Source organism: Hippocampus guttulatus, chromosome 10 (assembly GCF_054856545.1).
Source record: "Hippocampus guttulatus isolate MCC_2025c chromosome 10, RoL_Hgut_1.0, whole genome shotgun sequence".
NCBI lineage: Eukaryota > Metazoa > Chordata > Actinopteri > Syngnathiformes > Syngnathidae > Hippocampus > Hippocampus guttulatus.
The window spans coordinates 4,803,311-4,815,924 of record NC_141270.1 but is presented as its reverse complement, the minus strand read 5'-3'; the positions used below and the strand labels follow the sequence as shown (position 1 = coordinate 4,815,924).

General features: G+C 46.4%; 1 protein-coding gene across 2 annotated transcripts in view; it reads left to right on the top strand.

The window, feature by feature from the left end:
• The window catches only part of lzts2a (leucine zipper, putative tumor suppressor 2a), a 51,699-nt gene that overhangs the window by 22,400 nt on the left and 16,685 nt on the right, over positions 1 to 12,614 (top strand). The window contains exon 3 of one of the 2 annotated variants that reach the window (XM_086122871.1): positions 4,424 to 4,539. In XM_086122871.1, the coding sequence (XP_085978997.1) occupies positions 4,471 to 4,539 (69 nt within the window). In that variant the 5' untranslated portion in view covers positions 4,424 to 4,470. Of the gene's footprint in view, positions 1 to 4,423; positions 4,540 to 7,737; positions 7,955 to 12,614 lie in introns of those variants that run through there. The other variant, XM_086122872.1, reaches the window with a different exon arrangement.

Genomic DNA, 12,614 nt, shown 5'->3' with positions numbered 1-12,614 from the left:
TGTGCTCCAATAACGCGCGGACAGAATGTCATTCATTGGCGCAAATGCATTCGCAGTCATGCGCACGTGTAACATCGTCTGCTTTTCATCACAGCTCGTGCCACATCACTTCTCCCCCCCCCCCCCGAGACTGAAATGGGATCATTTTTCCATGCGTTTTGGTGACATCGTTATTAACACGTGTGTGTGATTGGCATTCGCGGCAAAACGTGACTTGGCTATGGGCGAATCGTCATCTGCGCCCGCCACCGCCGCCTCTCAAGTCATTTCAAGTTGTTGCTGTCGAAAGCTCCTCGAAGCCAGCGGAGACGGACGCTGACAGATGCTGCCGTTGAATGTGTGTATGTGTGTGTGTGTAACAGCCCCCCCCCCCCCCCCCCCCCGTGGCAACTTCATCTGTCTGTTTCATTTGCATTTTGAGCGGAGGCGTCTGTTCATAGAAAAGTGTTCGGGAGGAAAGAATTTCCAAAAAAAAAAAAAGGCGCCAGACAGAGAAAACAGAAGAGATAAGAAGGGCAGACGAATGAAAGCGCAACTACCTCGGAGAAGCATAAAAGGCAAAGACGGCGCTTTTGACAACCAGAAAAAAAAAGGGCGAATGGAAACATTCCAGGCGCCTTTGGTATGAGATTGTTTGTATTTCTTTTTTTTTTCTTTCGACCGAGTGGTCAACTTTTGTCCCCCCCCAACCCCCCGCGCACCACGTCGAGCAGATATCCCACCCAAGACCCTTGTTCGTCATCTATTGTTCGAACATGCAGCATCATTCTCTTTCCCAAAAGCGATATTTCACAGTCAAGGTTTTTTTTTTGTGGGGGGGGGGGGGGTTAATAAAAATAAGACTCTTTATCTCATCTAATCTGGCCACCAAGATGGAAGATGTCTTGGAGGTTGGAAAAGAATAACAGAGTATTTCCGTAAACACTTGGCTGGCTGGGGGGGGGGGGGGTTATTTACTCAACTGTAGTTGAGGAATGCTGCATCAATGAGGGGGGGGGGGGGGGTTACAGTGGAGCCTTGACATCTGAATTTCATTTGTTCCTGTGGCTTCCTGTGTAAAGTTTGCAGTTTGTCCCCCCGTGGGAGTGGCGTGGGGTGGGGGGGGGTCCTTAAGTGACATTGGAGTCGTCAAATGAGTGTCGAGTTGGCTGCGTTGCCCCTTCTGTTAAGTGGTTAACCATTAGCCCGTCTGCGTGCGGAGTTACGCGGTCCTTGACCACCTGTTGAGCGTTTTACGTGCCACGAGCGGCGGTTGGCGATATTAAATTAGCTAGCGGTGTTGACTTTACCAGACAGGTGCAGTCGCTGAAGCCCATTCTATGTTGCTGTAGACACATGGAACTTTACCTTCTTCTTTTTTTTTTTTTTTTTTTTAGGTGTAAAACGATCCCAAACTTTGGACGTTTTCTCTCTTCTCTGTATTCTTTCCTGCTGGCTCACCCTTACTGCCATGTCAGTCTGCATTAACATAGTCATGTGATCCCTGCAAAAAAATCACGCCAAATAGCCCAAAACCCATGAAATAAAATTTTTACAATCTGAGATCGAGCGAATCCAGAAAACTGAACACGGATCCGGCGAGCCATGATTGTAGCGGTCAGAATTGTGCCCTCTAGTGGCTTAAACTGAACCGAACCTGACTTGCATGTATTCTTCGCTGTGCGTTAACAAGACAATGTGATAATAATCCGCAGATGGGGTGTGTCAAAGCGGCACTCGCCAACGCCGTTTCCGACACATCTTTTGCTTTGTCGCCAAGACGAATGGCTCTCATTAATCACGGCCGTTTGTCTTGTGTTGGAAGTTTGGAGGTCAGCGATTACAGCTTGTTTCTCAGCGCATTTGCCAACTCTTCAGCTCATCGCTCGTTTTCTCTATTTTAAAGAATCGCATTTGCGTCTCTCCTCGGCTTTGCTCGTCTGCCACCTAATCCCCGACGAATAAAAGTCAAGAATTGAAGCAGCAAATCATGTTTTATGTACGCGTGCTTACACAATTGTGAGCATGCTGGAAAAGTGGGCCAAGCATCACAAGGGGCAAATTATTACAACAAAGAAGCTTTTTTTTTGTTTGTTTGTTTTTGTTTTTTAATTTTCATTCAACGTCCCAACAAGCAGCCACAGAATACATTTTGAGAATTCTCGCTAATGTCAGTCTAAATTTATTGCAATACACTTTTTAAACATGTATTAATAATAGTGTCCTGATCCGATAATGATATTGGTCCCCCCCCCCCCCCCCCCGCCCCAAAAAAAATGTAAAAACGTATCTGATTTATCAGTCGTCAATTCCGATATGAGCACTCCTATCCAAGAAGTCTATTCCAGACTGCGCTCCTGCTCTTCTGCCCAGCAGCATCTGTATCGAGCATGATGCAGAACCCATGTCATCTAAACAGTTGACTATTATTCTTTGTTTGAAAAGCATCATTTGATCAGGTCTCTTCTCACATTTAATATAAAAAGCATTTTAAAAACGAAATGCATGTATCATATCTACTGATATCGTATTGTTTCAATATCGGTATCGGACAGTACTGTAGGCTGCAATATCGGTATTGTATCGGAAGTGAAAAAATGGTATCGGGACACCCCTATGTTTGAATACCCACATAAATTGTAAGCATAAAATGTAAAGAAAATACCGCTTGGAGGTCAATAAAGACCGGAAAAGTACACTGCTGAATGTGGTTCTCCTCTGCCACATGTGAGGGCATTACAGGAAGTAAGCATACTGTAGTAAACCCATTAAAAAAAACTGACAGCTTAAAAAAAAAAAGTACTGAACAATGAACAGTAAAAGCTTCCAATGGAATTTCTGCCCCTTTTGCGAGACCTTGAACCCAAACACACAACCTCCTTGGAGGAGGTAATGATCGCTCCATCTCCTTGACCCGGTTTCAGCCTGACTTTTTGATTGACGGCTCCCACTTTCTCCTTCAACCCTCCACTGCAGCATAACTCTCCAAAATGACGGAACACAGTCAAGGCCTGGACTAACCTTGTACAGTCAGTGTGAGCGCGGAATTGTCTGCGATGCGCCCCCACCGCAACCTTGATAAACGCAAGAATGCCATCCGATACTCGCTTTAAGCGTGGCGACCGCTGTGAGGACATACGCGGCCACGGCCGCGTCATCTATCCAACGCGAGGATTAATTGTTTCGCTCTCGTCTGCACCCGTGGGTGTTCCCATCAGAGGGTGACACAAGGTTATGCGTGTTTTGCGTCAAGATCATCGAGAATCAATTCCATGTGATGGTTCCATCACGTCAGTGATTATTTAAGACATCGCAGTAAATGTAATCGCGAACCTTCGAGTTCATTTCAACCCAAAACGTCATGCCAGAACATCTGGGATGCTTGGGCACACCTTTTAGCGCAATGATACAAAGAACAAAGTTTGAACTATGAACAGCGATATAACAGGCTATCACCCACCGTACAGTGATACCTCTACTTACGAAATTAATTGGTTCTGGAAGAAATTTCTTCACTAGAAAATTTTGTAAGTAGAGACGCGTTTTCCATGTAAATGTCCTAATCCGTTCCAAGCCCTCCCAAACTTCAGACATAAATGTTTTCTAAAGCATAAAAATGCATCCAAATATGTAACAAATGCATAAGATTTGATCTTAGTTTTACTGTTTGGTGCTTTCTACCATCTTTGTTACTCATTTATTGCTTTACTGTTGTATATGTTCGTTGCTCCATGTACAGCACTTTGTATGAGGCGATGGCTGTTTGAAAGTGCTCTTTAAATACAGTTGAGTTGAGTGTTGAGGCGTTTCATAACTTGAAAATATCGTATGAAGAGACGTTCGTAAGATCGAGTTACCACTGTATTTCCTTATGGGGCGTCCATTTTCCTCAACATTGACAAGAAAAAAAAAACTACCTGCAAAAAGATGCCCGTTTCATGAAAGACGGCCTGGCAAACCTGCTCCACTTGCGCCAAAATCAATACTCGTATCGCTGACCTCATCACAAGAAGTGCGTCGCCGAAAAAAACTAAATATGGCGATCACAAGATCAGAGGCTCTGCTCAAAATCAAAATGGATGGACTGCACCTTAATCATTAAGCTCCGTGTATTATTTCCCGATTCAACCATTTTCTGTCCAATCAATCCATCCCACTGTTCTACCCGTCTACTACCGAAAAATATTTTTTCAAAAAGTGAAAACATCCATCCAAAAATGCTTCGTATTTTTGAGCTAACAAATGACAGCAAAAACGTGTGGCGTTCTTTTATTTATTATTATTTTTTTTTAATCCTCTTGCAAAATGCACGCATCGCCAGATGGGGGCAGTATTACCCCCTCTTCACAATCCTCACCTCGACTCTGCTTACATAATGGTTGCCATGCATCTGAAGATCTGGCCACGGTTGCCTGAATAAAGTCTGCTTTTTGTTTGTCTGCAGGCTAGTGGCGAGTCAGAGGAGGGCCCAGAAATGAGCCGCGTCCTGGGATGAGTCTGTCTGCCATCACTCTGTCTCCACCAGACCTGCAGGAGGAGCACTTTGAGCATCGGAGTGAGGTAAAAGACCCACACACTTCACCGCATCTACGGGACGAAATCTGAGGAAGCTCCCTATGCGCTGGTTTTAGTGGTGTGAAAACTCCTGTCCTTCTTTGAAGACTCAATGAATTGAAGGGATCGGGTTTGGCTATGCATGTCACTCAGAGTCTGGGGTGACACCAAGTTGAAGGGGTCAGCGATCCACAGCTGAGCACCCGGCTGATACGAAATCAGATTTCCTCTCTGGAAGCTGACTTCTCACCTCACCGAACCTCAGTTTGAATGTATTTCCTCATCGCAATCTACAGCGCGGAGTTTGTTTGTTGTTTTGAGCCTCCTGCGGGCCATGCGACACTGCAGCCTGACCTTATCGTGGCGGCGGGCGGGGGGGTGGGGGGGTGGTTTGAGCGAGATGTGCGCCGAGATAAACGTGTGCGGCGGACAACAACACGGCTGCTGCTGTCTTTCTATCTTCCTACCAGCGTCCCCCCCCCCCCCCGCACCACCACCCCCATCACAGTTTTCCTTGTTTCCTCTTGTCCAGGCCCAGCTGTCCTCGTCCCTCAACAATTTGCACCGCTTGTATAGACGCGGTACCTTTTAATAATACAAATGGCTCACTGTCCCCCATCTATTTTAAAATAAAAAATGTGTCACATCAGGAACATTGCATTTCTGGAAATTAGGATTGTCGTCGACAATCCCACGTAGCCTTTTTTTAAGCACTTCTACCAGCCTAGTGAGTGATGCCAGGGGTTTACTGTAAGTGCGCTTGGCCCAACGTGGCCAGTTAGTCTGCGTTTGAGCGTCTGGCCATGAGTTGTGGTCTACTTTGAAACTTTTTACAGTATTACCGTTATATATCGTGCTCCTTTTGGCCAAACCCGTAATCCTTCCAGGACTGAGCACCCGTGGCCCACAATTCATTGCTGTCATTGGGCCAAGTGTGACTTAGATTTACGGCCTGCCACTTTGCTAGAAATTCTGCAATGTGCCTGGTAGCAAGTGTCTAATCCGGGAATGAAAGAAATCAACATGTGGTAGTCCAATAATTTCTCGAGTTTTGGGCGACAACATTGTGCCGCCGTGTCTCTGTTTTGTCCTCACGGGAAATTGACCTATTCCACTCAAAAGTATTGGCATCAGTTGCTGTTTGCTTTATTAGGCTGTAAGCAAAATGGCAAACTTTCCATTTTCAGGTTAAAAAAACAAAATTGGTTTCTCCATTTTCACACTAATGGTGTTTTTGCTAGAAAGCTGGTCTCAGATGTAAAATAGGGCCCCTGCGTACCATATTTTCCGCAATGTAGGGCACACCTAAAAGCATTGAATTTTCTCAAAAGCTGACCGTGCGCCTTATGATCCGGCGCGCCATATATATGGATCAATATTCAGATTTCTTGGACGTAGTTTTTTTAAATCTAAAGCGTTTTGTTCCAGCTGCAGTGGTTGTGAAAGCTTGATACGAATAAAGCTGCATTGTATTGTATTCCCTTTAGTGTAGCTCCATCTAGTGGCTGCATAAGGCAAACTCAGCCATTATTGTAGCTTCGATTCTCCGCACCTTAGAATGCGTTGCGCCCTATATATGAAAACAGTTTTAAAATAGGCCATTCATTGAAGGTGAAGACAACAAACGTATACAAAAGTTGGGTATGGATTTTCACTTGTCACTGAACCCAAATTTTTGCCACCATGCGAGAGGTCTTTCATTCATTCTTTACACATTGGGATGCTGAAAATCAAACTGACACACACGCACACATGCACGCACGCGCCAACACACGGGCGTGCGGCGATCGAAAGCTTTTTTGTGTTACTCTTCGCGGCGAGGTGATCGGTGTTAATGGCAGCAAAGTGCAGCGGGGGAGAGCTAAAGTGAACTTTCTTTTCACTTGTTGACCACCGAGGGACTCGTGGGGAGTACCAGTAAAGTTTAAGTAAAAAGTTGAAGTGGAAAAAGGACACACACACACACACACACACACAATGCTGAGTCTTGTTGCGTGCCAAAGTGGAGAACCAGTAAGAGCCGAGTAACGCTGGACACGAGCAGACGTGTGTGCGCGTGTGTGTGTGTGTGTGTGCGTGTGTCTGTGTGTGTCTGTGCGTGTGTGTGCGTGTGTGTGCGTGTGTGTGCGTGCGCGCAATCTGCAAATAGCCCGATGCTGAAACAGTTGGTGCATTAATCACGTGCATTAGCAGAAGTCAACCTCATTTCAGCATCCCAACGGTGGATCAGGTTGCAAAAAGCCTCGACGGGTGCTTCTTTTCCCTGCGCATCTGTATGCAAAGACATTTGAGCATTTAGTCCTTATCAAGTTCAGTGCACTTGTAGGAAAAAATAAATACAAATTCCCAATTACTGCCTTCCGCAACTTTATGACATTTCTGCATGCTAGCTTTGGTACACCGTAGAGCAACTGTGTTACTAGTGAGGCAAAAATAATGTTAGTGGCCATTTTGGTGCCACGAGTGCATGAGACATATCTACTAGTTGGATTTAGTCGTGTTACTAGTGTAGCATCGTAGTTTACTAGCAACGCTTTAGTTGTCACAAGTAGTGTGTGTGTGTGGGGGGGGACAAAAAAATATTTCAAATAACAGACATCCCGGTCATGAGGTCCGAGGGCCTACTCGTACATGGGCCTGCATCCACATCTCAAGGATATTGAATAAATGCTCCAGCGGCTTTTCCATCTGACAAATTTTCATCGGCGACTACGATTTACTTGCTAATCAACGCCCTCGCTCACCTCCGGACCCATTAGGCAATTTATCCCACGTGCCCTCACTCCTCCTGTGAAGCTCCTCATCTGATTAATGTTAATAATTTCACCACAGCGTGTTGGATGCTGACGATTGGTTGGAAAAGGAGTGAGGGGGAAGGAGGAGGGGGGGGGGGGGGTCTTTGTGAACAGCCTCCCCCAAAACTGATAAGGACACACTCCTGTGCAGGAGTGGGTAGAAAATGGGGGTAGGTCCGAAAAGGAGAAGGGAAGTTGGAGTAGGAGGGGTGGGGTGTGTGTGTGTGTGGGGGGGGGGGGGGGGGGGTTAAAAGATGGAAACAAGAGGAAGAAGGTGTGGGGCGTGGGGAGCTTGCAGGAAGGGCGCGGGGGGGGGGGGGGTGTTAGACAAAAGCGAGGGAGGGTGCAGGAGCGGTGAGGGGAGGTGGGTGGGGGTTTTGGAGGCGGTGCTAAAGCGGACCAGCGAGAAGCCCAGCGCAGAGACGAGTGCGAGGAGGACCGGAGAGGAAAAGAAAAGAGGGGCGTCCGTTTTGAAAAGTGTCAGGAGATGAAGAAGTGTCGGAGCGGCGCAGAGGCGAGGGCGGTGCCGCCGGCAAGACGTTAAGACCAGAACACCCACCGGACTGATTTTAACCCAAAATGAAGAACGAAGCAAGTGGAGGCAGAGATGCCAGGCTCTCACCGGGGTGAGTGTTTGCATCACGTTAACGGCTCCGTGCGTGTCTTACAAATGCTCCAACGTCAGCATCCTGACGTTTTGGCCTCATTTGCATAAAGGCAAAGTTTGCCGGAGGAAAGTTTTGAGTGTTGATGTGACGTTCACAAATGCAGGCGAGAGAACGGAACACCAAAAAGTTGCGTGGCAGCGGCGCTCGCACGCTCATCATCATGGACTTCAGGGCAGCGGAAGCTTGAATCTGATCTCATATCTGACATGAAATAATGAACGTTGGAAAGTGGAAGCAGCCGCTGGATGCTTGGTGTCAGGGTGTCCACGCGCAAACTGTTCATTTAAGGGGAGGTTTGAACTCCAAACGGATGAAAACTGCGGCATTTGGAATGGTCACAAAACAAACGTGAGCACATCTTGTGTCATTTCAACTTTTGTGTCATTTCCCAACTTTTATGGTTAGTAAGGTATACATTTAAAATGAGAAAAAAATCTCACGTCATAGCACCAAAAACAAAAATGTGACCAAAAAAAGTGCATGCCCAGAACAATTTCCTTCTGCCTTCTAATGGAAGATAATTTAATTGTTGTGCCTGTCGCTATATGTTGCTTGCAAAATACATTTGTTAAAAAAAAAAAAAAAATCAATCAATCAATGTGGTTCTCAAAATTCTACACACCCCTGTTTAATGCTCGGCTTTTGTGGAGAAAAATGAGACCAAGATAAACAATTTCATAACTTTTGCGCTATTACTGTGACCCGGTGAAACGGAATCAACTGTAATAATAATAATAATGATAATGATAATGATAATAATAATAGGAGGAAAGAGAAATTAAAAGACTTCTAGAACAGCTTAAACTTCATTTTGGTTTCATGAGTGTCACTTTAAAGGGTCGCTGGGGTGTTCTGACTCCCATTTTGCATTTCTTTTGAGACGGGTGGTTCATCCTCAGTTTGTGCCACTGAGTGACTCTAACTTAATAACAAAATCAAATTCGGCAATAAGTGACATGAAAAGCCTACTAGAGCATCTGAACTTTACTCGGGCTTAACAAGAGGGTCTAAATGGTGGCAGGTGTGTGCCGACTCCCATTTAAACCGGAGTTTGAAAGTGATTGGTTCGTTCGGAGCACAGCCACATCCTCAGTTAAAAGAGAGTGAGCCTTACTTGTGCAACGACACCGTCGCAATGGTTCATTTTTACTTCTGCTCTTGGAAAGATTTTTTTTTTTTTATTCGATCTGCTCTGTGCAACGAATTTTCCACATTCTGCAAAAGAGGTGAAATCTCTTCGGGTAAATGGTGATGTGGTGGAATGGACGAGATTCTCCCATGCTGCTCATTATAATCTGTTGAGGTATTCATTTGAAATTGCAGCCTAGGAAGACCCCCCCCCCCCCCAAAAAAAAAATGCTGGTTGAGTTTACCCTCAGACTGTTGGCCTGTCGGCAGATGTTACTCAATCTGCATACATACCTTGCTGTACGCATACAATACATCGCGGATGAGAAGGTGCAGGCTCAACAACAGAACTTGTTGTGTTTCTTTCGGGAATGAATCACTATGACACGCGCCGTTTCTCTCCTCTCGTCTGTGCGTGCGTGTGTGTAATTACAAGAGTACTCGCGTGCGCGCCCCCCCCCCCCCCCCCTCCCGGCCACATATCGTAACCGAGCGTGCCGTCCACTCTTTGTAGTAGTCAGGGTGACGTGTTGACATTTTCGTGTGAGCGAAGGCCGTCATTAAGTGGCCGCCAGTTGCCCCCCCCCCCCCCCCGCGTAAAACGCGGCCGCCATAAATGGCCAGGTGCTGGCGTGCTGACGTCGCGTTCAAATGGAAACCGGTGAGGGTGATGAGCTTTGAATCAAAAGAAGGCGGCTTACCTCATCCCCCTTCGTGCGAAACCAGTGAGGTAAACGTGTGCTGCAGGTCGCACGGAACCATTTTGCCCCCCCCGCCCCCCACCTCCCTCCTTTCTGGGCTGACTCATATATGGACACTTCACGGGCTTTTTTTTTCCCCCCCTCCTCCTCCTCCTCCTCCTCCTCCTCCTCCTCTTCTTCATCATCTTCTTATTGTCCTCAGATCCACTTTTTCCAAGGCTGTCGTTGAGCTCAAGCTCACAAGCCAGGTATTTATGTAAGCCTGAGCATGGGAGAGCGAGAGCAAGCGGAGATGGCGAGAGATTAAAAAGTGGGCCTGGCTTCTTTCTCTTCACTTTGCTGAATGAGACTTTTCCAAACCAGTCGACCCCCCCCCCCCCCACCCCCCTCCTCCTCCAGCCATCTTTTCCACTTTCCCAGCAAACGCTTTCAGTACGTCGACGCATACGTCGGATATTTTCTTAGATGAGCGCGAGTGAATTATACATCAAAGCCAGCGCGGTTGAACCGAGGCGTAGCTGGTTACGCAATAGCGGCTCGTTTAAGCACCGCTGCCTTAACAAGCAATAGCCTCCATGCAACATGTTTGCTGGAAAAACAACAAAAGAGCCTGGGTTAGAAAAAAAATAAAAATTAAAAAATACACGTGATGAAGTCAGTAAAGCGATCGCAGCGCACCTCCACTTCCACATCGCAGGCAAATCTCAAGACCTTTTCTCTCAGCTCTGTGCCCTGTGTTGTGCCGAAACAATGGGCCTCCGCGGCGCATTGAGTCACAGGCTGCAGGGGGTTGAAGCAAAGGGAAATTTGGGAGGGGAAAACTTATTTTGCAGCCTCTTTTACAAAGCCTGTAAAAGTTGACTTTTTCACCGTTTTTTTTTTTCTCTCTCTCTGTTGTTCTCTATCAACGACACTGACAAAGAAGGGAGCAAGTCGATCCAATTATTGTCATTTTTGATTTATTTGTTTTTTCAATGACGCTTATGCTCGATGGGGTTGCGCCTTTCCGGGGCTGACTTTAGGGTATCGAGACAGAAATGAAATCAGGCGAGTGAACCGCTACACCGGGGGTGTCAAACTCGTTTTTGTCATGGGCCACATTGTAGTTACCGTTTCCCTTGGAGGACCGTTACGACTGACACCATATAAAGAAGTCAAGAATAACGGTTTAGGGCGGTCCAGTGATTAGCGTGTCGACCTCACAGTGCAGAGGTCGTGGGTTCTGTTCCTGTGCGGAGTTTGCATGTTCTCCCCGGGCTTGCGTGGGTTTTCTCCGGGTACTCCGGTTTCCTCCCACATTCCGAAAACATGCACGGCAGGCTGATTGAATACTCAAAATTGTCCCGAGGTGTGAGTGTGAGCACGGATGGTTGTTCGTCTCTGCGTGCCCTGCGATTGGCTGGCAACCGGTTACGGGTGTCCCCCGAAATCGGCTGGGGTAGGCTCCAGCACCCCCCTCGACCCCTGTGTGGGGAAAAGCAAATCAGAAAATGGATGGACGGATGAAATAGCGGTTTACTCCACTTTTGTTTAAGTTAGTGCCATAGTAGATTTGGTTACAAGAAAATGCTTATAATATCCTTCTTTTTTTTTTATTTTTATTCCAGATGAGAATTTGAAATTTTGGTGCAGATTTTAGCTAGCATCATGGAAGTTCACGTTTGATTTGCTTTTGCAGGCCACATAAAAATGAGATGGCGGGGCGGATCTGGCCCCCGGGCCTTGTGTTTGACACCTGTGCGCCACACCATCAACTGAGTAAAGCCAGGACATGAGATGTGGAGTTGCATGCCAGATACTTCCTTCTCCCATCCCGGTGTCTTGAAAGCAATTGTCGGTGTCTGACAAGTATTCCGCGACGTCCCCACCAAATGCTGGCGCTGACGTCCTCACAGATTTCATTATCTGATTGCGGGTTGCCGTGTTACAGCATGAAAGTCAAATATTGGCTGGGTTCCGTTTCAAAGGCGGATTAGAAAAAGAATCCTCTTTTTTTTTTTTTTGTCACGAACAAGCGCATATATTTATAAAATGGATTCTCTCCACAGTGGCGAGCGCAGCAACCCCATCGTGCGCATGGTGGCTTTCTTACGGAGAGCGCAGTGAGCGATGCTGGGCGTGGATGGTGGATTCCACAGCTCTCTGTCCTCACTTGACGAAGCTGACGTTTTGAACACATTCTCCTGCTGATTGAGAACTTGAACTCGGATTTCAGCAGCAGGGTGTTAGCGACCATATACAGTGGTGGCTCTACTTACGTCTCTTCATATGAAATTTTCAAGTGATGAAAGGCCTCAACGGGAAAATATTGCCTCTTGTTATGAAAGAAACTTGAAGATATGAAAAGGTAAAAAAATACATTATGGGATGCTAGTCACACCTCCGAGTTTCCTGAACGCAACATACTTATAGCTACTTTGCCATTGGCTATTAGCAAGCACCAACCTGGCATCCCATTGGCTTAGATGGAGCTCTACCGAATGCGTCAATGTGTGTAGAAAGAGACATATGTGTCTATGCAGAGTCCTCGTCATTCGTCCCTCGGGCCATGAGGCGTTCCGATAGTTGTACGAAAATGTGAATCACCCAGAAAAAGTGATCGCTCACTATACTGATGTTTGCCTTGGACATTTTCAAAGGATTGTTAAAAGCCGACAAAAGCAAACGTGCTTGGATCAGTTCTTTGCAAAAAACACTTCTGAGAGAGAACATAAACTAAAGAGGGCAAAAAAAAATGATGAAAACGCAGTTAAACGTTTAATGACCATCATTTTTATTCTTGAATCTAT